This window comes from Erithacus rubecula, assembly GCF_903797595.1.
Source record: "Erithacus rubecula genome assembly, chromosome: 6".
NCBI lineage: Eukaryota > Metazoa > Chordata > Aves > Passeriformes > Muscicapidae > Erithacus > Erithacus rubecula.
In genome coordinates, this window is record NC_136688.1 from 23,592,327 (window position 1) to 23,618,107 (window position 25,781).

At 37.4% G+C, this 25,781-nt stretch overlaps 1 protein-coding gene across 16 annotated transcripts in view; it reads left to right on the plus strand.

Annotated features, from left to right (window-relative positions):
* PHF21A (PHD finger protein 21A) overlaps window positions 1-25,781 on the plus strand; it is a 125,395-nt gene that overhangs the window by 82,789 nt on the left and 16,825 nt on the right. For 7 of the 16 annotated variants that reach the window (XM_079308516.1, XM_079308513.1, XM_079308521.1 and 4 more), the window contains 4 exons: window positions 16,464-16,664; window positions 19,993-20,247; window positions 22,030-22,116; window positions 24,339-24,641. In XM_079308516.1, coding sequence (XP_079164642.1) covers window positions 16,464-16,664; window positions 19,993-20,247; window positions 22,030-22,116; window positions 24,339-24,641 — 846 coding nt within the window. The remainder of the gene's footprint in view (window positions 1-16,463; window positions 16,665-19,992; window positions 20,248-22,029; window positions 22,117-24,338; window positions 24,642-25,781) is intronic. The other 9 variants (XM_079308517.1, XM_079308518.1, XM_079308519.1 and 6 more) reach the window with 3 other exon arrangements.

Consider the following 25,781-nt stretch of genomic DNA (forward strand, 5'->3'; position numbering starts at 1 on the left):
TAATTTAATTTCCTAAAGTAAAATATGGGGTATTTTCTACATTTGAATGTCTTTTGCAAAATGTCACAGAAGACCAGATCAGGGTAAACAACAAAAGCTTGAACCATGTAACAAAATAAAAGTTGTGGCATTAAACAAACCCTACAAAGCATGGATCAAAATTTGCAATTTCATAATGAGTTAAGTAAATTGTTAAAATCATGTTTTGGGATCTGTTTTTTGCTTTAAATGTCTGATGGTAATTTTCCAGCAGTGTAGTTTTAATGAAAACATTTACTCATGTAAATGAGGGTTTCAATTTGCTTATGTTGACAATATTATTTATTTTCATAGGGAAAAATCCTTATTTTCTTTACCACCTACTTTCAGAAATTTTTTTGGAATGTACCAAGGAAATGTCATCCTTCCTTTGACATTCATGTTTTGTTTGGGTTTTTTCTTTTATTTTAGTTTCTATGAAGTAATGTAAACTCTAGCTTAATTTGATCTGGCATCCCCGCAGTTGAACATTTGTAAGTATCTTGTATTGTGGCCCATCTGGGTTGTCATAGAAACCAGAGACCTCCATCCTCCTCATTGTTGTTGAAAATGGAATGCAAACAGGGCATCAAAGTGACATTTTTTGTCGTACAAGTGAGAGCCCTGTGAAGATCCAAACAGAAAGGGTTCTTACTGGACTTGTGCTCCTGTGGCCTGTTGTAGCAGTTGTTACAGTACACCCTATTTTCTCTTGAATATCTAGCAGCTGGGTAATAGAAAAAAATGTGAGCATCATGAAAAAGCCAAGCTTGTGTGGTTAATCTTGTCTACAGCTTTTTCCTCTCTGTTTTTTCTTGATGTATTTGTCTTAGACTGGACTGTTAACTAGTAAGGAGATCAGAGCATGTTACTGCAAATCATTTGCTCTGTGAGGGGCTGAAAGAACCAATTATGTAGCATGTCCATGTGGTTTAATGTTTCTCTGCACTGATCTTCTATCCTCTTACAAGAAAAAACAGCCAAATACTTCTGGCAAATGTGTTGAAAGTTTTCACTTGCAAAATAGGAGAAATGCCAAGTGATCATTCTTCAAATCTGTGTGCATTTAACTGATATAATTGCCGAATCACACGCAGCTTCCCTTCCCCCACGCACGCTCCAGCTGTGTACTCAGCAGTTCTGCCGACATGCTGGTGAATGGTCCTGTCTCCTCCCCAGGACAAAGAACCTTTGAAATCGCTGCTGAATACTCGCCAGTGCTGCCAATTGTACGTGATTGTGGATTTCCAAAATAGGTTGAGAAATAATTTTCTAAATAGTGACTTGCTCATCGACTGAGAGACAGGCTCCGTCAGCACAAAGGGGGCACAGGAACAGTTTGATTTTGTGTGTGGGAGAAAAATCTTAGTACAGTCTGTTCATGCTGAGCATGCTGTTGCTGGCCTGAAAGCAGCTGCCTCTATAGCCTCTGCTGCTGGTGCAGTTTCTTGAGCAATGTGGGTCACTGGGCAGGCTTCTGATCTTCTCTAAATTGATTAAGGAAATGAGTTTCTGCCCTGCACAAAAGATGAATCCTCTAGTTCAGAGAGCAACGCGGTGTGAGAATCTGTGTTGCTGTAAGAGTTAAAGGCTTGGAGCAAAACTCCCTCTTTCGTCATTGCTCTGGTAAATTGGAAGGGGAAGATGAGGAATATGGAGGCAGAATCATACTATCCTGCATTATTTGTCTAGCTCATAATGAATACATTCAAAATGCAGAACAGGAAAAGGCCTCTGAATTATTATTACTGTTTACATAGTACTAGTATATGTTAAATATTTCAGAAGATCTTTGCAAACTTGGTTTTTGGCCTCCAAAGCATTGTGTGCTAATCATACAACCTAACAGCAAGGAAGCAAAATAGGAAAAACCATTAAGAATCTGGGTCTGTGGGGTTAGATGAAGCATGCTTTACTGCTCAGTTCTTGCTTATGTATATATGAAATATACATGAAATACGGACTTTTTTCTTCAATGAAAATATATTGAGAAAATATCTCAGAGTATTCCCTGCACTACTGCTTGTGTCACCTCAGACTTCCCTCTGGCCACAAGCCTGATGTATCAGTGAGAAGGGACTTTAAAAGGGGCTCGTATGACTGAAGTGTGCCCCTTTTTTTCAAGTCATTCTGATAAAATGTAATGCTTTCTTCTACAAGCCCTACCTGGCAGTGAGAAAGACTAATTTTTGCTTGTCTGACTTCACTACTTTTCAATTCAGCTTTACATTTTCTGTGAGTGCTCTTTGCTTGTGCAGACCTGTTTTTTTTCTTACTCTTTTCTGTGTTTTCTGATTTTGTTTTTTGATATTGTTCTTTTGTTTTCTTCTGAGCTTCCTGACAATCAGTGACAGCTTGACTGTCTTCCTATGCAAACTGACAGATGTGTTTTGGATTTACCCTGATTTTGATACAGAATCACAGAATAGTCTGAGTTGAAAGGAACCCATGACCTTGGCATTATTAGCACCATGCTCTAACCAACTGAGCACAAACATATTGATATGATCCTCCAAACAATTGCTATGAAAGTCTACTGGCTCATGATTAATACTGGCTATACAGTGCAAAGTCAGGTATTTCTGTTTGCATATTAGTGGGTTATGGTTTTTCTGTTTGGTTGGTTTTTGGTTTTGTTTTTTTGAAATTTCTGCAACACCTATTAGACATTGACATTTTTGTTACAATTGGTTGATGTTTTCTCAGCCTTTGGTCGAGGTGTTTCTTTTTTCAAAGTAAAGTTAGGTTGCTATTTACTAACATGCACTTGCATATATTTAGTGATATAAAAGTGTGTAGGACAGATCTTTTAAAAGCCTCTTTCTTCTGTTTACATCCTGTCTCAACTCCAGATGAATTACAATAGGGGATAGTTTTACCAAAACAAACAAATAATTATGCTCTATTTTCTTGAATATGTGCCCTGTTGTATTTGTTAGAAAACAAAAGGAAACCCTGAAGTTTGTTTCCCCAAAGTAGCCCCGCATTTCAGCATCAATTTGGTTTATTCAGAGGTAGTGTGAGGGAAAATGTTTTCTCAGTTGTTTTTTTTCATCTAATAGTCCCTCAACCTCAGATCCCACAGAACCTGCTCCCTAATAGTGAAGCTCCTTCCAGCTTCTCATTTTGTGGAGGTTATCTGAGAAAGAGGGTTGTGTCGTGGCTTATTTTTATAAACGGGAGTTTAAAAGGGTAAACATTACATATATAAAACTTTAATTAAACTCTTGTTGCAAAGACAACACAGCTTTATGTTAGTTTCTGGGTTAATAATAGAGCTTGAAATCCTAGTATGAGTAAAGCTACCAGACCTGAGGACACAACGCAAGATGGCTTGCTGCAACAACCTGTGCTTCAGTTGCTAGGTTTCTGTAATATTTCTGTCCTTCTCAACAGTGCAACATGTTATTCCTGTAAAAAATGTTTGTATGAAACCATGTGGAGGAAAACTACTGTTTTGTGATTTACAGCTGTTAGAGATGTGATAGGTGACTTTAGAGAAACACGAGAGACCCAATGATGCTGTTTCGTAGAAGTCCATGGGTTTTGATCTAACACTTCCAAACAGATTCACAACTGAATTGTCATGCAAGAAATGCTGAATGAATGTCAATGAAGTAATAATTCTGAGTTTCATTAAGACTGTCTGATACCTCCTAGTGCAGGTTTAGCTCGTCAGACCAGTTTGTAGAATGAAATGTGTTTATCCGGTTATACATTGCATGTTCTCTGCAGTAAGTAGCAAGTCAAACATATGGTGTGAAAAAGAACTTGCACTTCATTATGTGATGAAAATATGTTTAATGTTTTTGTTTAATCTTTTTTTTTTTTTTTTTTAAGCTAATTTGCCTTTTAAATCTAATATGGGCCTGAAGTGGCACAGAAGAAATATTGGTCTTCCCTAAAACCACATATATTATATTGTTGAGAATTATATAAAGAATAATTAGAGGAGTGCTTGCTTTCTCTTTCTTACCTCTTCATGCTGGGTTAAAGATCTATTCATCCACCTCATGGGCCCCCCAAATGCTCAAGAAATCTTCTCTACTGATGTAATATGAAAGGAAGGTACTTGGATTATTTTTGAGAAGTCTTCTGTACAAAGAGAATAATACGACAATGTAGAGTGAAATAGTTCCTTTTGAAATATTATAATAATAAGAGGTATTGGGAAAATAACAAACATTACCAAAAAGGTCTAAAGAGGTACATTTCTCTGGTGATTAGTTAAAAAAATCTCCATCAGCTGGAGTGTTGCATTCTTCAGAGGTGAGCATAGCCAACTTGTCAGAAAACAGTATTCCAGATGGGGTTAGCAGCAATGGCTGACTGCTCCAGGAGGTGGAAGCACCTCTTTATTCTGAAAGTAGTTTCAACACTAGATGAAGGAACACTAGCCAGGAATTTTAGAGCTTTAAGTCATGATTATCATACATACTCTGAAAAATATGAGAGCACAAGTTATAGAGGTACTGGGTAAAATTCATGTGTGAAAACATTTTTACAGAAGTAAGAGCTAAGTGTGGCACATAAATGTCATTCTGCTTTCCCTTCAGTGTTATCCTAGTCTGACAAATATTTATCCTAGCTCAATCAAACAGGATTTTATTGCATTGTAGTGTTGAAGCACTGTGGATAGATTTTTACATAACAGGAGATAGAGATGCTGTAGTTGAATTTCTTCAATGTCCTAACTGTGTTTGTTTCAAATTTATTAGGTTTTAGAGTGATCTTTAGTAGAGAAATTATATCCAATGGAATTAACCTTGCACTTTGTTCGTATCAAATGTATCCCAACAAGGTAATTCATTATTTTTCAAAAAAATTATTGTTAAAAAGATACTTGTGTTCAGTTTGAGCAAGTGTGTCTTAGAGGTGAGAACTAACTGTTCTCTACCTATTCAGCTTTCCTGAGGCAACCTCAGTAGCCTGACAGTTTTAGATTCACTGTAGTTGATCACATCCACAAATTCTTCGTTTCTGCGGTATATTACAGGCTTAGATGGGATGAGTTAAGTTGCATTAAAGACTGAATCAGCACCTTTAGACTAAATTTAAGAAAATTGGAGAAAGGAGATCCAAAACTCATTATAGATGTAGAAGGTGGGTGTAAAAGTCTTTTAGGATCACCCCTGTAAACTAAGTCTCTTCAGGTTACTTTTAGGTGGGTTTGGAAGAAGTATTTATCTCCCTGTTATAAGAGAAGAACCACCTCTGTTCTCTCTGTACTGGAGAGGATCTTTGACAACACTCACCAGAGCTCTGAAATAAAATTCCTGAACCATTCTGAACAAGGACAGGGCTGGATTCATTGCTTGGCTTGTAGCACAAGCAGATTTTATTTCAGACACTTCCAACTTACCAAGTCTTAGAAAACAGCAGTAATTTCAAAATATTAGCTGAAGGTTGGGAAATCTACAGTAGAAGTAAGTTATATTTATTTATGGAGATATATGCATATGTAAGTGTCAAAATATGCTAAAAAACAGGAGAGCCGTGGGAAAGGATAATGGAGCTATAATAGCAAAAGGAGTATTGCCATCACTCATTTATATAGACCAGTTCCATACACCACTCTATGTTGTGAAGTCATTTGAAACAGTTTAAAAATTCAAGGAATTGTGTAAAATGTCATTCAAAAATGTGGATTTTGTAATGTTTCATTTATTTTTAAAATAATTTGGATTCTGTTCCAGATTGTTTACAATCCCTCCTTCCAAATTTGTTTCCCTTTTATCTGTGTAAGCATGTGCTGACACTGTTACTCAGTATACACAAATGCTAATCTACCTTCATACACATGGAAAATAGCTTTCCTGGCATTGGGTTTAAAACTCTCATAGAATACATTATTAATCAAAGAAGTTTCTCTTTTTAGAAAATTTGTTCATTTATGTGGTCACTGTTGAGAAGGTTATTGAGAAATATAATGCTGTTTGTAAGCAGCGTGGTCTTCAGAAAATACAACAAACCCCAGATACTGAAAGTGCATTTTAAAAAGATTTAAATTTCAGAAGTAATTTTCCTTCTCTGTACTCTGGTTGCATACACTAACGTGATCTAATTATAGTGTAACGACAACTTCTTTTCTATTGCCCTGCATGCTTTAGTGCTCTAAATACGTTTTTCTTGGCAGGTCTTTGCAGTGAGGTGAAAGTGTGATAACTGTTGGGTTCTCCATTGGGAATAATTCCCTAGTTCTGCATTTGGCTTTCTGATGGATCATGTATCTCTGAAGTTCAAGGGGTAGTGTGTAAGGGAGGTGGGTAGGGTGAGGCTGATGTCCATCTGTGTAATTCAGCTGAATCTGACTGCAGCTCAGTGACAGAGCGCCAGCGCAGCTTCTGCGAGGCTCCAGAGCTGAAGTGTTCCTTCAGTGACACGTGCTGCTCCTGCAGACACTGCTGAGCCTTATCAAACACGGCCAGTTGGTGCTGCTGGTATGAAAGCACAGGGGAGCTCTCATGTGGAAGGTTAATGGAGTGTAATTAGAAAGAAGAATGAACTGCTCAACCACTCTATCTCACGCTACCTGCATTGAGAGTGACAAGTACTCTGATCTTTTATAAACCCTAGAGCAGAGGTTTAACAGTCTGAAATTATGACAGTGTAACTGTTGAACAAGCAGGCACACTGTGAAGAAGTAGTATGAACTTTTGGGTAGGAATGTTTATATTACTTTATGTGGACTCTATTAGTACTTTTTCGTGCAGGATATTGTCCATACTTATATAGCAGGTCTCAAATCCATTCTCCTGTGAAGTATCCATTGATGGCATAAAGATATTTGTGTGCCATTTGTACCTTCTTTATGCCTGCATATCACATAACCATTGCCTTGCAGGATGAAGTGATGGCACCATCCTACAGCTTTGATACCAAGGCATAAAGCTTTCATAGAGGAGTCTAGTGGAAGCAGGAACAGTTACTGGGATTTATAATCCAGGGACTAAAGAAAATTTGAGATTACATACATAAATTAAGATTGGGTACTAGTGCCTGATCCTGTGAATTAATTTAGGTACTATGTCTATCTGTTGAAAGCTATCATGTTCTTAAATTTTTTTTTTGTTGTTGTTAGTCTATAGCATGCAGTTGTGTGTTGGTTTTGTTTTGTTTTTCTTTTAATAGAATACAGATAAACTTTAATTGTGAAACTGCAGCTGAAAAGTAGAGGGAAGACACCTCACATCAGTTCCAAAAGACAAGGAAATTACCAATTTAACTTCCTGCATGTTAGAGGCTGTTATATTCTACTGCAGTAATCCTGTCTGATGTCTTTTGATTCAGGGAGAACTGGACAGTTTGGTTATCAAGTATACTAAATTTTTGTTTTCCACATCTTTGTTTTTCAGACAACAGGTGGTGGATTGTGCTGCCAAATATTCTGAAGGCCCTTGCAATGTTAGCAGGTTGATCAGGGGAAATTTACCCTAATCCTAGCAGACAGTCCATGTCCTGCATTGCAGTGGAAGGCAAAAAACATCCTAGGAAGTCTGACCTGGAGAATTTTTTTTCCCATTCGAAGTCTAAAGTCAGTAAAAGTCTAAGTATGTAAGGAAGGCATACAAAAAAAGGCAGTCAAAGGAAGAAGAAAAACTTGTTTTGCTTAGCCTCTTTTTCTCTACTTGTGGCCAGTATCTTGTGTTTCAGAAGAAGGTGAAAAAAGAACCTTGAGTATATCTGGTTGTTTGTGCCTCTGGACGTGTTCATGTTCTGAAAAGCAAGGCTGTCTTTATGTGGAGTTTCAGTGCTGGAGAAGCGTGCTGGGAACAGTGATAGTGCTTGCACTGTCCATTGTAAGAGACTAGAATGAGCAGAGGCTTCCCAAGTCCCAGATCCCTCTCCCCCTCACATCTACTATACAGTCTGCTCCAAAACTCAGATGAAGCATTTCCTTTGGAAAGTTTTATACCCTTTTTCTAGAGATTTTTAACTATGGTAGGCCATTATTTCTCATGTTAGGCTGGTTCAGTATTAAACCATATCTGCATCTTGTTCTAGGTTGAATTTGTCTACCTTTAACTTGCAGATATAGAATCATCATTTTACATTTCTTAGAGAAGCAAAAAATTCTCCCATAATTGGAGTTATTTTCTATATGTTAATATCTGTACTTAGTGAGTAGCCTCTCAATAAACTGGATATGGGAAGCCTCAGTAAGCTTCACATTACACAGCATAGTTTGTTGGATCCTTGATTATGGTTGTGGTCTTCCTTTGAATTGTCTCCAGTACCTCTGAATCCCTCAAGAAAAATGGTAGCTTTCCATTCTTTTGGGACAATGCCCATGTTTGGGTGTTTTAATTTAAGAGCAGTGGTAGTTCAGCAAATCTTCAGTTGTTGAGTAGTTTTAGCCATACTTAGCAATGCATCTTTTGTGCCAAGATAAACATAGTTCCTCTCCCCATACCATTTAAATTGGGAGGGCAAGGAAGAACCATGGCATTATTTTTCAGGTCACTGTTGCCTGGTCCACAAGCCTTGTTACAATTGAAGGCCAGCAGCTTGGAGCTTCTGCAGTGATTTAATTTGATGTCTTCTCTGTGAAGCAGGCATTTTTCTTTGTTTTGGTTGTCCTTGGTTAACTAAGGAGAATAGGACAGCAGGTATGTTTAGCTGAACAGAACACCTGTATTTGATATTTTGTTCACATTACTGGGAAGAAGAGAAAAATCTCTCATTTGGGTGGGGTAAAGCTGTGACTTTTTGCTCATTCTGCTTATGAAGTAGGGATCACCAGTGAACTGTGATGTGATTAGTGATAGGTTTTAATTGAATTAGCACTAAACAGTATTTAATTGACAACAGGGAAAATGCTGGTGTTAATTTGTGGCATTTGTAAAGCAAGTATGAAAAAGAAATATTAGATGTGGTTACCAAAATCAGAGTTGTCAATAGGAGGTTGGATGATAGAATTTGAGTATCCACATCTTTCTGTTCACAAAAGAATGCATTTCTATTATGTGATTTAGTAAAACTAGTCATCTTGCTTGATATTTCTGATCATGCCTGAGGCACATGAGCATGAACTATGTGTGTTTCCTTTCGTGAAGAAGAGAGGAGGTGTGATTCAATCATGAGAATAGCTGTAGGATGCACAAGAACCCTGCTGAAGCTGACTAAATTTTAGTCAAGGACCATGATACTGTGCACATTAAAATGTACAGTAGTATGTTGTAAAATTACTTTATGACTATTCTTTCCCTTTTAGTTACTCAAAATATAAGGAATTACCAGATTGAAAAGTATACTTCTCTTTAGGTTGTTTGTTTCTAAAACATGAAATAAGTTTACTTATTTAAATTGCTCTACTTTACCTGCTTAATGCAGACAAATTCAGTTTAAAGGATGTCATGTTATGAGGTAAATCACAGGTAGGAAAAGAGAAACAGTGGGACTGGCCTGGCAGAGGTGTTTAGCTTTAGTAAACAGCTACTGTGTATAGATGCAAATGGCTTTCCCATGGGGGCAGCTGTTCCTGTGTGTTCTCTTGCATAAGAATAATAACCCACAGTATTTTCTGTTCTGAGATTTTATATTGCAGGCTTCAGTCTACAACAGAGTTTATAAGACTGCATTACATGCTTCTAGTAAACTGGGTTCAGTTGGAGATAATACAGACTTTTTTTTATATTGAAGTACAGAACTCTTGTTTCATTTCTGAAACTGTGTCTAAATGGCTTTTTTATTTTTCCCTTAAGAATTTTTTTTTGCTCCGTGAAATAGACAAATGGGGATAGAACAGTAAGATGGGCAAGATAAAATTAAAATGAGCACCTTTTCCAGTGTAGTCAGCAGTTTAATTCTTAAATTTCTTCACATTGAGCTTGTCCCCATATCCTTTTACCAGTTTGTATTTGTACTTGGAAGTATTTCTGTAAAGGAGAAAAACCTAAAGCCAAAGGACAAACTTTGTCAAACCTTGTCAAATGAAAAAAACAAACAAACAAAAAATTTAATGCCTTTAATTTCATGATTCCTTAGTTGCATTCAAAGTACAGCACTTAGCTGTTTTTCCTGTTCTGTTTTGCCAGTTGTCACACACTTAATTCCCCATTCATTAATTGCTTCATTGTTTAATTCTTGTTGCTGTTCTTGCAAATTTCTTTCTGTTAACATGCATGCTGGGGTAAGAAGCTAGATATTACACTTAGTTAATATGTAAACTGCAGGAAAGCATTGTATGTGTACTGCCTCTACCAGTTCATTCTCTGTACTCTGCTTTGTGCAAGAGGAAATATTCTAAAACAAGAAGACAGTGATGCATAAGGCATTTCACAGTACAGCATTCCCTTCCAAAAATTAATTGGTCTTGTGGTGCTGCAAATGGTAAAAGACATGGTACTGAAAATAAAGCAATCAAGAAGTCACATGAAGCAGAATAGCACAACAGCTATTTTTGACAATTTTAATTTATAATTCTAGCTATGTTTTTAAATTAAAAAATTTGAACATTCTCCCCTGTTAAGAATGAAGGAATGAACATTATTTTCTGAACTGTCATAATCCACTTCTGAATGATTTCTAGTAGCTTTAAGTGGTGTTTCTCTTTCATAAAAGAAATATTCAGCATCTCTTTCAAAATTTGTATCTTCATGTTTGAATTGTGTGTTTGTTTCAGAATCACATCTGTAGGAATTAATTTAAAATATAATTGTGGTAAGTCTACCAGCATTTTTAATGACAAAAATACTTTTCACATCATTCCAACACTATCTAATAATATTTATCTCACATAACATTAAAGAAGATTTTTATGAAATTAAATTTTATGTAAATTCCATTTTACTCAAGGTACCAGATGCCATAATCAGAAATTGTATAAAAAATACTAAGACTGCAAAGCAAACTCATGAATTTGGGGGGTACCAAAACTAAGTGGTTCATCTCTAGTGCTCATCAGTATTGTAAGTTCATCCTACAGGACCATCATGGCAGAGGGAGAAGAAGCATTCAGTTGCCCTCACATGCTCTGCAACCTCTTTTAGAGATGCAGAAGTCCTTGTGTCTTTGTGCTGCTTTTATCTGTTTTCTGTGAGCTGAAAGCAGCACATGCTCTTCGGACACTTACAAGAGTGTTGGCAATGCAACCATTGACTGGGTAATGTATTTTTACTAAAGCTTATAAAAAGTCCATGTTTTTCAACTATAAAAAGAAATAGTGCACATTTCAGTAATGATGATTCAAGTATGAGGTGGAAGTGGCCTCCCAGTCCCACAGCTACATTTCCGTTCAGCATTCAAGCACCTCTTGCTCAGGGGGAGCCTTTTCTGACTGAATGATATAGGTGCTATTTTGATCACCTTTAAGAAGTAGGAAATTGTAGCACTCTTTTTTCTGGAAATAAAATTACTTCTAATTTAGTTGGCTTAGATTTAGTTGATAGGAAGATCTAGCTTATCTAGCTATAAGTGAAGTACCGCCACAAGCGCAGAATTCCATAAAAATACAGGAAAACCACAGAAATAGCTGAAAATATCTCTATAGTCCTTAGATCATTCTTTCAATGGAATGTAATTCAAGCTGCTTTGTACAAACGGGTTTTTTTCATTACTGGTGTAGATTCTGCGTCATCAATTTCTATAATTGGATTTCACTATTTTAAATTTTAGATACCATCTTAAAGCAGTAAATGAGTGTGCAATTGCTCTCCTTGCTTGCAATCTTTCCATTCCCAAATTCTATTCCTAAAATGCACTCTCTTTGCAGGTTAAAGACTAACAAAATCTTTTAGCTTCTTTCTGCCATTCGGGTATAGAACAGGCTATTGAACTGACAGGGAGAAGGGAGGCTGGAGAGGAAGACAGCAGAGTAGTGAAATTCCTTCCATCCTCCCCACTTCCAAGTTGGAGCATACTTGAAATCAGTGCTTCATCTTAACCGTTTCACTTGCAGGAGTAGGAAGCTTTTATATCCCAGAGATCATCTTGGTCACTAGAGGGCACAGGTAACAGAGGATCCATAATAGCTGACTTCCTGAGATTGGGACAGCAAGAAAGCCTGTCACTGGCAGGCAGCTGAGCAGTTCAAACCACATCAGCTGTGGTTTTGTGGTATGAAGTGTATGCGTTGCAAGGTTATTTAGTACGCTGGTTTACTCTCTCATTTTTAAAATATCTTTATATTTTAATTGATTTTTGAAGTTGAAAAGCAGACCTTTCTTTAGACATAGGTGTTTTTCTGAACATGTTTCCTGAAAGAAGAGGAGAATGTGTCATCAAATGCAACCAGGGGTGTAGTACTTTTAAAAGAGATATACGCTGAGAGAACTATTTTTTTGCTTGACTGATTAAAAAGGAAATATAGCTTAGCTAATAAGGATAAAAACCTTAAACTGTACTTAGTTTTAAGTTTGCTCCAAGTACTTTGCTTATCCTATAACATATTCGTGGTAGTTTTTATATGAGCGTGGAGATGTCTTTTGGCACAGAAACATGAACAAGAAGATCTATTTTCCACTTAATCAAACCAAAATAATCTTCCAATGCTGTGTTAGGATCTGGCCTGTGGCATGAATGAGAAAGTGGTATAGCAAAATGTCACAATATTGATTGCAATTATTAACTTTAAGGAAGGGTCATATAAGATGTCTGGGGCTCCGAACTCAGTGGTGTGAACGGTTCCTGATGAGATTAGCGATAAAGATGTCAAGACAGCAAGAGCTCTGAGATGATGTAGTGTGGTTACAGGGCACTGTTCGACAAATGGGTTTGCAAGGAGTCTGATAGTAACCATTGCATAGGGCTGGCAGTTCCTTTTGGGTAGAATACAGTTTGGAAGAAAGGATAAGATTATTAATTCTTTCACATCGTGGATGTAAAGACAGGATTGGCATTCCGTTTTGAGGAGGGTTCAATAAACTTGAACGACAAAGGCTTTTCATGCATTCATATTATGGCAGGAAAAGACACTATTCTAGGAATATGAGGAGAACTAGAGCTTTAAGACATGTAGAAAACTTATGTTGTGTGCATGATAATGTACTTGTGATTGAGTTAATCTCAATTTAAAATGTTGAAGTTGTCAGATTTAAAGAATTAAATATTCTTAAATAGGAGTGGGAAAGAAAAATAGCAATGATTACATTTAAAGAATTAGGAATATTTCTTAAGAATTCTGTGGTATTTTTAGAACACCTGAAGCTGACTGGCATTCAGTCTGTAAGACATGCAGCTAGGACTTGATGTCAGCCTTGGCAAATCTGTCATACAGACATACTTTCTGCAGCACAAACTGTCTTTAAAATTGATTAAGAACAGTCAAATAACGGAGGAACAATTTTAAAACACAGTGTTAATGAAGTCTGACAGTAAACAAGAGTTTGTTTGATAGCACCCTGCCATTAATTCCCTGCTGGAGGAGGGGGGCTGTGCTCAGGTTGCTGCAGGCAGAGGCGTGCCGGGCGCTTGTGCGGCTGCAGAGCGGCAGTGCCGCGGGATTGCCGAGGAGCCGTGCGCTGCGAGCACAGAGCCGCGGCCTGCGCCGAGCCGTGCACCGGCAGCGCTGAAATGCGACACCTGCTCCCAGGCCCTGTGTAGCTGCCACCCTCAGACACTCGGCTGGTTTTGCTAATTCAGTCATGGACTTTGAAATATGCTGTTCAGACTGTCTCTCTTGATAATTGCGAACAAACAGATAATCCCAACAGTCTTGCAGATAGTAAAATGATTTCTGTAGTTTCAGTGTGGTATTTTTACTGACAGTTGGTAGAAGCAGCTTATTAAACTGCGTAAGCTATTGGCATGCAGTGCAAACTTCAGTTTTACTCTCTGAATCTTAAAAGCATTAGATGTTTCTTCCAATTTAATATCTGCATAATGGATATGGATGGCAGGATATGCTGCTGCCAGGCAGCTCTCAGCAGCCTCCAACAGGATAGAGTTCCAGAGCGTTTTTCCACTCACGTTATCCATCTTGTGCCAAATATGCTGAGCCTCGGTTTTTGCACAAGGCACTAATACAAATTGTGCTTCAGTCCTGTTTTACCCCATCTCTGCGGGCTGTGGTTCAGGCCCAGGGGTGGGACAGGCAGTGTATGAATGCCATGTGACTCACCTCTCTCCTGCTCCCCTGCTCTCCTCTCTCCTTTTTTTTTTTTTTTTTTTTTTTTTTTCTTCTTTTTAATCTTTTCACCAATGTTCCTCCCATTGTAAAGAACAAGATGGAAATTCGTTCTTGGGCCTTTGCTGCTGATTTCCTCCAGTCAGGGAATCAGTAGAAGAACATCATTATCCCTGAATTTCATACTGGCAGCTGTGGAAGACTAAAAGTCCCTTCCTGTTCATGCTGGGTATGGTAATTCTTTAGCCTCCTGTGTAGTGTATGTGCAGTCCATTTTTTGGCAGGTATTCTAAAAGTACGTTGCTTTATTTCCTCTCCTCTTCACTGCCTTTTTCTCTCCTCCCCCTTGGGTTACTTTCTGGAAATGTGTTTTCAGCTCTTGTATCTGCTTGCTGACACTGCACTTTGATTTGCATGTTAACACGGTTGATCTTTTCAGAAAGCAGTTTTAAATGATGGTTCAGTTATTGCATATACTGTATGAGCAAGCTGATACAAACGGGACACTTAAAACTGTGAAATATCTGAATTAGGGAAATGCCTTCTACACTTCTGTTATTTTATCCTTGTTTCAGAAGGGAACAAACAATTTGCAGCTTTTAGGCTTTGACAGCTTTTAGCACTTCACTGGATGCAGGGTAAAATAGTTCCTTCAGGCTGCTGTCCTTTAATAACTCCCTGAATTTTCAGCGAGATTGGGCCTGTGTTTCTCTTGTCAGAGCTGAGCAGGCATCCTCAGGCAGGGCTGTGGGTTTTGTAAAAGCCAGGCAGTCCTTTTTCTGTACCTTCAAGTTGGTGAATTCAGTCTTTTGCTAAAAGGTCAATCATGTGAACTCACACATTTTGACATTATGAAACAGGGATGGGGAGTTTGTTGCTTGTGGGGTTTATTTGTTTATTTATTTTTAAAGTTCCAGTTTTCAAATCTGCCTATTTGGGAACCTGCCCTTTTTGTTATCTTCCTCGGGCTAGTGGTACCCACTTACTTGTGTGAGGCATTGTGCTGTTTTAGCTCATCATAAGCAAGATACTTAAAACCAAAAGTCTACTGTATATCCACAAAATGAGGAAAACAGATATTTTGTTAGCTCAGAATTTCATAACCATGTGTGAATGCAATTTGAGGAAAATATTCTTCCAGTTGTAGTAAATAGCTGGATTTTTGGTTTTTTTTCTCCATCTCTATGTTTAGTATGGTGTCTGAATACTAATGCTTCAAAACAAACAAAACAAAAATATCGAAGTATTTGGTGTTGTCAAAATGGTTATTTTTAACTTTTTCTTCCATACAAGTACAACTTCTTCAGGCAATCCACTGTCAGCACATGACTCTGGTAGTGGTTTCCTCATCATTCCTTTTTCCACCAGAGCTTTCTTGGTTCAGCCCATCCCATGCTTGTTGATGTCATTGTTCTTTTCCAAAGACAGCCTTGTTCTGTAATTGATTGGGACTGTGCATATGCTCTTGATCATAGGGGCTTAGGTATATAGCTAAATCTTTTTAGAGCTGTCCAAATTTGGGAGTGGTTAGAGTGTAGGTAAAATTAACCATTTTTGCTCATGCCTGCAGAAAGTATAAAAACTTTCATAGTGTTTTCACTGTTGTCCACACTGAAGTATGATATGAACATAAATTGTGAGCCCTTATTATCCATGCAGATAACGTGTATCTTATGCTGCAAGTCACCTGGTGTGCTCTTAAATCCTGTTGCTGTCTAAAGATCCACAATGGCTACCAAGAGAAGAAACCTCTTCTTAAAATAATTTCAGACTTTATTGGAATCTAAAATGTAATAGGAAGCCTGTAAGCTGGAAGAAATAGATCTGTGCCATTGTCCCATGTAGGTAGCCCTCGCTGATTGTTTTTCAGGTGACAGTAATACTGAACAGAAGGATCATGCATCCATGCCCTTCCTGATCCCCACTCTGCACTCAAATTGGTTGTCTCTCTATCAATTTCAGTGCCTGGTACATAATTACATGCCTATTGCCTTGAAGTCAGCTGGGTGATTTCAACCCAAAGTTCTTTCTTGTCACTGGTTAGCAGTGGTGCATGTTTGAAGGAGTCAAAGCTCGTGGAATCATGTATAGGTTACCAAGGTCTTGCAGTGTTTTGTGAATAGGCTGAATTTTGGCCAGTGGGTTTCTACAAGAGCAGTGAGATCACTTTTCTGGGCTGTAATACTCCTCTGTGGGCAATTTTACACTGACAATTTTATTAGATAACACCAATACTTAAAATTCCAAAAAGAGAAATCCCACTAAGCTTCTGAGCAGTTCCTTATTTACACTAAATGAATTTATCTTTAGGTGTTATTATTTTGTATGTGCAGCTAAATAACTGTCATCATTTCTGTTTGTGATTTTGTTTATCTGGTAGAAAAGAGTGGTGGAACAGCTTCGAAAGAATTTGATAGTGAAGCAGGAACAACCAGACAGTAAATTTCAAATACAGCCATTGGCACAGTCAGAAAACAAACTACAGACACCACAGCCACAACCACTACAGCAGCTACAGCAGCATCACCATCAGCAGCAGCAACAGTCCACGGCACCCTCTCCAAACGTGATAGGATCACAGGTAAAAAGTTACAACAGTTTTTTTTCTTACTGAAGGTGAAGTTCACTGAAAATTAAAAAAGGCAAAAGTGCAGAGAGAAAGCTGCAAACTTTCACTTATGCTTGCTAATGTACCAATATGAATTTCTTCTTCTATGCATACAGAGATATGTGTCTTTCTGGGATTTTTTGGCAAAAATCTCCGATCTGAGTTTAAAAAACAATGTGTAGTGTATAAGTTGAATCATAACCCCACAGAAAAGAAGGGTGGCAGTATCACATTTCTTAAAATAAATGAAAGTTTAACAAATGAGCCTGTCTTTTCCCTAGGTGTAGGAATGAGTCTGACCATACCTAGTAGGTCTCAAGAAACAGTAAATACTTTATATACACTGTATGAGGTATATGATTTAAATCCTTTATTTTTAAATTACTAACAAAGTGCCCCCTAAAAATGTGAACAAATGCAAGAACACAGTTCCTTCTTCTTTCTGCTTGGTTCTGCTAAAACAGATGTAAATCATACCAAATAATGCTTGAATTTTCAAAGATTTGTCTAAAAGTGTACAATGTTAATTACAGAGTTGAAGTTTTAGAAAATGGGGTCTTTACCGGGGAGGTGAACTGTATTTCAGTACAGTATAGGTTTAGAGACATTATCCCAGAACTCAACAGGGAAGGTGGTTTGCTTAAGAGGAGAATTTCAAGTTTCTCCTGTTCAGATATTCGAATTCAAAAAAGTGTGCTAATAAAACAGCTAGAAAATGCAGGGAGGTGTTCTGTAAAAAGAACTTGCTATCAAAGCTAAAATGGAACAAAGAAGCAAATATTACTGTGTCCTAAAGTATTTATAGGCAAACAATGTATCACTATTGTATCAGTGATCTCTGTTTCTCAGTCAAGTAACATGAGAGCAAACCCAGTTTCATGTGTTCCTCAGTATTCCACACTTTGTATTCATTCATTAACTTCCAGGTCATTTCCTGGGTTGTAAAAATTGAGGTTTTGTTCAAAGTTAAAGAGCCCTCTAGCGAAAGAGTCAAAAAATTGCTACACTCTTCTGACTAGCACTGGTACAGTAATACTTGGAAAGTAGTTACAAATTGGAAGGAAGGTTGTACTATCCCTTGGATAAATAAGCCAGCTTTTATCCTTAACACTTTTCTGTTTTTATTTATGTTGTTAAAATAGTGAAGTATCCACACTTCTTTCTGCACATTTTGCTTCTAAGGTTGTGCCTCTGTCTTACTGTCTCTCAATCTCTTTCGGCAAAGAAAAGTCAAATATTTGTCTCTCTATGAAGTTTGTTCATGCCTGCTTTTGTAAATAACACATTTTACAAGGCTGTGTCAGTGCAGAGAATGCTTTCAGTGATTGTTTTCAGAGTGATCAAATTTAGGAATCAAGGTATATATGCCATAATTAACAGTGACATTTTAATATACATAATATGTCTAGTGAGAAGGTCTTTTAAAATTTTCATAAGCAATAAGCATGCTAAAAGGTCATATTATTGCAATATTATGTGCAATAATGCAGAATTACTATGAATGCCACTTCAATATAAATTAATGCATTGACTACTTTTTAGAATAAGCAATCTAATTAATGCTCAACAAAGTAACAGGGATATTCAAGCTCTGTGATCTGACTGAAACTGTACTCTGAGTACTTGCAGAGTTAATAGAGCCCCTTGGAAGAGTCACAGTCTTGTATTACATGATTGATTACACCTTTCTTTAAAACGTTTATGGTTGAGTGTAATGCATGTGAAAATGATTCCACGTTACATCTCATTGGAAAAGCTTGAATAATGTTACTGCATTATGGAAATGGAGCCTCTTGCTTTGGGGAAGGTGCAGCAGAGGTCGGTAAGCTTGTTAGATCTCAGATAAAAAGTTAAGAAAATCGTGTTGCAACAAGAAAAATTTAATTATGTCTGGATTTTTTTATAAATGTATAAAACTGAAGCATAAATTATCCTTTGATTTGGCATTATACAGTAAATATTTTCACACTTGTGTGTAATTAAGTTAGGGGACATAGTTTAATTAATATGAAATTAGAGTTGTGAAGGTAAACTGTTTTTGTTTAAGGGGACAGTATTGGTAAAAATTCAGAGAATTTAGTTGGGAATATATTATTTTATTAGAAAAAAGATAAAGGTCTTGTATGATAAAGTCAAGTAGTCTAAATCAGGCATGTTCAGAACACAAAGACTGCCTGATCCCTTCTTTTTCATTTTTTCATCTGTATAACATAGGGCTGTCATCAGGAGGGAATGGTGGTTATTTAGTACTTAAGAACATTTGATCATGTCACTTAAGTTTTGAAGGTGCAGTGCCATTGGTGCAATGGATTTTTTACACCCAAGTGAAAAGAAATAAGATCATTTGCCATTCTGTCGAGTGTCACTTGTCATAAGTTTTCTGTTTGCATTGTGTTCTGGTTATATCTGGAAACTTTGACCTTGTTGCTTTTTGAATGAGATTTGTAATGTCCATTTGTCTTAGCATCTTGGAAGACATTACATTTTAAAACAAATCTGTGAAATGATAGTTGCTTCAACTTTGGAATTTTGGGCATGATGTACTAAGGCATTTCAGATAAATGCTGGTGTTGTGTGATTCAAAACCACTCTTTTTAGAACAGGCCAAGAGTAATCATGGTGTCAAATACATATTTCAAAACTAGCCCATTCCACAAAAGTTAAACTTAATTGCCTGCAGCTGGGCAGACTAATAGCCAGCTCTTACAACTTCAGGACAACAATACTCTTAGGAAAGAAAGTTCAGTGCAAGGTAACTGTGCATCACTAAAGCTGAGACAGGGATGCCAAAAAAAGAAATATATATTCTTGTTTTTAAAGAAACCAACTTATGAATGTTTTTCTCCCTCTTCCTCTGATTGTGAGGATCACTGTGACTACAGTTTCCATTTGAAAATAGGAGTTTTACTTGGTGAGAAGCTATTTTGCTGCTGTGTTTCATAAACCTCTGCCTTATATGTTTGATATTGACAGTGCATGTTTGGAAGTAATATGAAACGGAAAGATCCAAAATGCATATGCCACTACTAACGCTTAATTGTATTTTCTCAGGAATTTGTTTTGATTTAATCTGCAATGCTGCAGGTGATTAAAACAGACCAGCCAGGTGCCTCAAATGAGAATGCTTCTAGCTATTCAGTTTTCAGAGGCTTAAGATAATGTGCTTGTCTGAACAGCAGGTAGATAGGCTCAGAGCTGCCTTTTCTTTCTCATGCTGTCTATTGTTTCTGACTAACCAACCCACGTCCTGTCTGATATGGAGTGTCTCTGTCTCTTACAGTGTATTTTCTGTTTCCCTTAGAAAACTGTAACTACAGCTTCTATGATCACCACTAAGACACTACCTCTCGTCTTGAAAGCAGCAACTGCGACCATGCCTGCCTCTGTTGTGGGTCAGAGACCTACCATTGCCATGGTTACTGCTATCAACAACAATCAGAAAGCTGTCCTCAGCACTGATGCGCAGAATGCACCAGTCAACCTCCAGACAACAAATAAGGTCACTGGGCCAGGAGCTGAGGCAGTCCAAATAGTGACAAAAAACACAGTAACTTTGGTAAGCGTTTCATGTGTTTGCCCTGCAGATATGTGTGGGTTTGGTTAACAAGAGGGCTATTGGAAAAAAAGAAACAGTCAGGGTTTCTCACAGAAAGGAGGATAGTAGGGACATGGTGCAAGTCTTCACTAGCTAACATTGCTAAAGTGATAGTCTATAAGAAAAACATCTTCTCTCCATGGGGGTTGTTATTACTGTTTTGCTTTATAGAATTAAGTCAGTGCTGTCATCACCTCTATGTAGTTTCCCCTGTTAGTAACTGTAGTCATGGGGCACTAGTGATTGTTTTGCCCTTACTGAATCTCTATGGCTGTGTTCTGCGGAATTCCTACTCTTTTCCTAGGCAAAGGAGATGTCAGACTTTCTTCATTTGATCAGTTTGGGTCTTTGTCTTAGGGTTTTCTGAGTGAATTTCTTGTTCCCTTTGCGTGATAAAGTCTCTGGTGTTTGACACGTCCCTTTAGTTTGCCCATTACCATGTCGTCACTCAGCACATTTTCAAACACATAAACAGATGCTGTTTCTATAAAAACATGTATTTTGGAAATACAAATTTTGTGCTCTGGCTACATCAAACAGTCTTTTCCAGAATAGTTAGCCACATAGAAATAAAAGAACCAGTGTTTCAGAATTGGATTATATAGGCTTCTTGCTCTGGAAACCAGGCATTATGTAACAACATGACAGGGAAATTTTACTTCTGAAATAAAGGCTATGGCTTTATTAAACGTAAATCCAATTTAGCCATATTTATTAAAATACAGTTTAATGCAGATGGAAGTAATTTTGCTTCCTAATGAGGCATATGTTTGTGATCAGAATAGAGAAGACTATTTGAGTGGAGTTTTTTCTACTGTTCTCTTTTCCCATGTCATCCCTTGCTCCACTGTCATCTGTTCTTTGTGTCTGTGCTTCATTTCCTTGCTGAGTAACTTTGATTTGAGGAGGTAATTCTGTTTTAATACTAGGCCATGATTTATGTTTCTGTAGCAGATTTCATCAAAACTATCAGAATATTTTTCCAAGTGCTAATTAATCAGTACAAGACCTTTTTGAAGAAAATTGCAATCTTATGTGGGCGGACAGAAGTATAGAAGTATAGTATAGGACATTAATTTCAGAGAATCTCCAGAAGTACTCATGGTAGCTGGTAGTGCTATTCAGTGGTTAATCATGTGGCAGCTTCATGCAGCTGATTTCAGTTGCACTTTCAGGAAAGTACTTAGGTTTCCTTAAAATCAAATCGTAATTCTTTCAAATGAATGGCCTACTTTTGGAAATTTCAAGTTGTGTATTTAGAGCCCCCCAAGTGTCATTAATATTGCTAAATGAGTTGTAACTTCCAGATCTTTGCTATTTGCATGAGATATTCTCTCATTCTTCAGTGTGCCATTCACTGTGAAAAGACCATATTTCATATAGGTGGACATCAAAGTGTTACTATTTTCTGTCTGTTGTAATGTCATTTTTTAATTATTAAAACAAATATGAGTTTTTATTATCATTAAATGAAATGGTTTTAGATTGCAAAGCACAGTAGTTAGTACAGTTGAACTAAAAGGAAATATGCTTGCAATTTATGAAGCAAGGTGTGTAGGATCTAGAAAGTAAGGTTTAGTTCTGTCTTTAATGCATTTCTAATGAGGAACCTCTTGGTATGAAAAGTTACTTACAGAGTGAAAACCGAGTTCTGAAAGTACATTCAGGGTGTTGATTTTGGAGAAAAACTTCAAAGCTAAATTTTCCTCTTTCCTGCTACTGAACTTTCCTATGTTTTTACAGCAGGTTCAGGCTACGCCTCAGCCCATAAAAGTGCCGCAGTTCATCCCTCCTCCCAGACTTACTCCTCGTCCAAATTTTCTTCCACAGGTGAGTATACAGAGAACAAACAATAGGAGGAGGAACTTAATTATAGCATAGATAGAAGAGACTTCTGATGAACATTGTGTGATGTTTATTGCTGATGTGGTGGAGAAGACAATTTATCCTCAACAGGTTTGCAGATGATAACAAATTTGAGGGCACAGTCTGTATTTTTCAGAGCAGTGCTGACATGCAGACAACCCTAGACAGAATAAAGGAATGGGACCACCAGGAATTTCTAGAGCCTCAGCATGAAAAAAGGCAAAGTCTTGTACCTGGAATGGACTAACCCCCTGCACACGTGCAGGCTGGGGACAGGCTGGCTGAGGAGCTGCACAGCTTAAAAGGTCTTGGTTGACGGTAGCTGAATGAGTGGTGTGTGCTAACAGCAAAGAAACCTACCATCCTGTTGACTTGTACCAACAGGATTACAGCCAGTAGATTCAGGGAAGAGATTTTCCACCTTTCCTCAGCAATCATACAACTGAGTCCAATTAACACCCTGCAGTTTTGGAATCCCTTGACAAATTTGAATGGAACATGGGGAGGAAGCCTGCTAAGATAGCTTGTTGGAGGCAGGAATATATGACTGTAAGAAGAGGCCAAGGAATCTGGGCTTTTCAATAATGGAGAAGAGACTTTGGAGGCACCTTAACAGCAGTGTTACTTTCAGTATCAGCAAGGAAATAAATGAAGCTGGAGACATAGGTGCTTGGCAGGACAATTAGAGGTAATGCTTATAAATTGGAACAGAGAAGTTTTAGGCTGCATATAAGGAAATACTTCTCTCTTTGAAGACAGTTAGAAGCAGAAGAGGCTTGCCAGACATGTTGTGAAAGCTCCATCCATGAAATTTTAGAAGACTTACCTGGACAAAGATTTGAGCCACTCAATCTGCATTTAGTGATGGCTCTGCTCTGAGCAGGAGGTCAAATTAGAGACCTCAGCTGCCCTCCAGCCTGTATGAGTTTGTAGTTATGATGATATATATATATATTGTTTGCAATAAATGAAATGAACCCATGTAATAGGTGTCATCAAAATCAAAGCATCACCCAAGGCCTTAAATTGCTCTAATTGTTGGTTGCTGCTCATGGGTGCAAAAAGAAGAAATGAGATGTCTCTTGATTATTCCCAAGTATTTCTGTACTGCAAGGGAGAGCGACCTCTGTTTTCAGCTGAGTAGTAAAAGTTGTGGTTTACTTTTCATGGTTTGAAGAGGACACAGATTGCTTCTTTATATTAAAAAATGTATCTTGGATGAACTACTTAATTTGTATGAAATATATGGTGCTGTGAATAAAAGTCTAAATCTTTTGCAAAATGAGAAAGTAAAGGCTGATATGTGATTAAGATTTGGGTATGGTGAGATCTGTTGGAATGTGACCTAGTTTTTTATGATAAAATGCTTTATCTAGTATTAAAAGTGGATAGGACAATAGGAATCAAATAAGGAAAAAAAAAAGCTTTATTTTTGAAGTAATGTGCTCTGCTTCTGCACTCTGTTATGATATATTAAGTCCATTGTTAGGTACAAAATTAACAGTGACAAGAAATAAGCAAATATTGGTGATGGAGTTTTGGAAGATTCTTGTGGCTCTTTTTTTTCTTCTGAAAGAACAGAAATGATTGCATTTACCTGTACCTTCAACACTTCCAGTAAGGGATTAATACATGATCTTGTCACTCTTTTTTGCATATCAAGATTGGTTGTGCAGGTATCTAAATAATATATAGAGTCAACAGATAACAGGTACTTGCTGAAAAAAATTATTTGTTTCAGGGCACAGTCAACTGTTCATAACTTCTTGGAGGTTTATTACAAAGCCCTGAAACACTTTTAACATGAGCGCTTCAGCTGTGCCTGTAAATATCACATGGATTTTTTTGGCTTGAAAAACCAAGATGTTAATTTAGATATAGATAAGGCATTTGGCAATAAACATTCTGTATAAGTGTCTGTGCATCCAAATACCATTCAGGGACGGTGACTATATATGCAAATGTTATGGATGGGTTTTATGTAAGTAGGCTTGAAAATGTGGTGCTTTTTTCTCTTAACATACTTGGGACAGTATGCTAAAAATTACATTATCTAAAAAAAATCAAGCAGCCTCCTGCACATTATACAGGATGAATTGAAAGACTTAGTTAAAAGTTGATCTGAAATACTGATGTACAAATCTCTCTCTTCTTTTTTTAATTCTTTTCTTATTTTATTTTTGTAGGTTCGACCTAAACCAGTTGCCCAAAATAACATTCCTATTGCCCCTGCACCTCCTCCAATGCTTGCAGCTCCTCAGCTTATTCAGAGGCCTGTGATGTTGACAACAAAGTTCACACCCACCTCTTTACCCAACTCTCAGAACTCCATACATCCAGTTCGAGTAGTTAACGGGCAGACAGCAACCATAGCCAAAACTTTCCCTATGGCACAGCTCACCAGCATCGTGATAGCAGCACCAGGTACCAGGCTCGCTGGACCTCAGACTGTACAGATCAGCAAACCAAACATTGAAAAACAGGTACAGGTAAAGTGTCTAAAGTGTCTACTAATGCAAGGTACTGGGGTTATTGCTTTACTGTGCAGGTTTGGAGAGGATGACAGCCAGGGAGAAGTTTTCAGTGAGTAGTGGAGATATTAATGTTCCAATGGCAGTGCAAATTATGGAATGACTGGCAGCTCTTGGGATAGAAGTTGCCATTATTTCCTTCAATATGAGCCATTGGCACCTTTTTCTCCTGCTTCAGTGTTTTTATGCTCCCTCTACTGTTTAAATGTCAGTAGTTCATAAACAGGCTACATTGCAGGGTTTGACTAGTGTCTTGAAGAACAAATACAAGTGCTGAAATCCATTTTCATATCAAGCCCTTTTGTTTTTCAAAGGCTGGTTATGTGAAAGGAAAAAATTCAAAGGATTGTAGGGATATTTAGTAGGATAAATGAAGCCATTTCTTCCGTGATCCCTTGAGCTTGCAATCTTGTGATTAGAAGCAAAATAGTCTTCACTCAGCCTCTGAAGTCTGATAGTTCCCTGGGTCTAAATTGAATGAGAGACCTTCAGAAGCAGAGAGTTCTATATGTTTAGATTTAAAGTCTCTCTCCAGAAAAGATGTCTGTAAAATAAAAATTACTTAAGTCAGTGTGGATTGCAACTGAGAGTCCTTGCCAGTCTGTTCAAGTAAAGCAATATTCTGATTCACTTTTAACTCTTTCATATATTGTATGTTAGTAATAGTGTAACGTATACTATATTGCATACTATAATGCATAATGCATAATATCTATGTCATTTATATAGATAATAGTAGTATATATGTCACTTATAACACCTTCCTAGACTGACTTGCCTTGAAAGACCTTTTTTCTGCTTTTGAAATACTTATGGACACTATGAAAATCATGTACATGAAAGATGTGCTCATGCTCAGTTCTACTTGTGAAGTCTCAAGAGTAGGTTCTTGGATACCTCAGGGCTGTTCCACAGGTTACTCAGCAATGTGTGACCTTTCCATGTGATTTGAAGTTGTATTTCTACAATATTTGACTCTTTGAATAATTACTGGCAACTACAGAAAAACATAGAAGAATAATGGTAGTTCAATAACACATGAATTTTTCTGTATAGTTTCTCCATATCATAAAGGGGAAAGGTCTGTCTTTCTGTAGC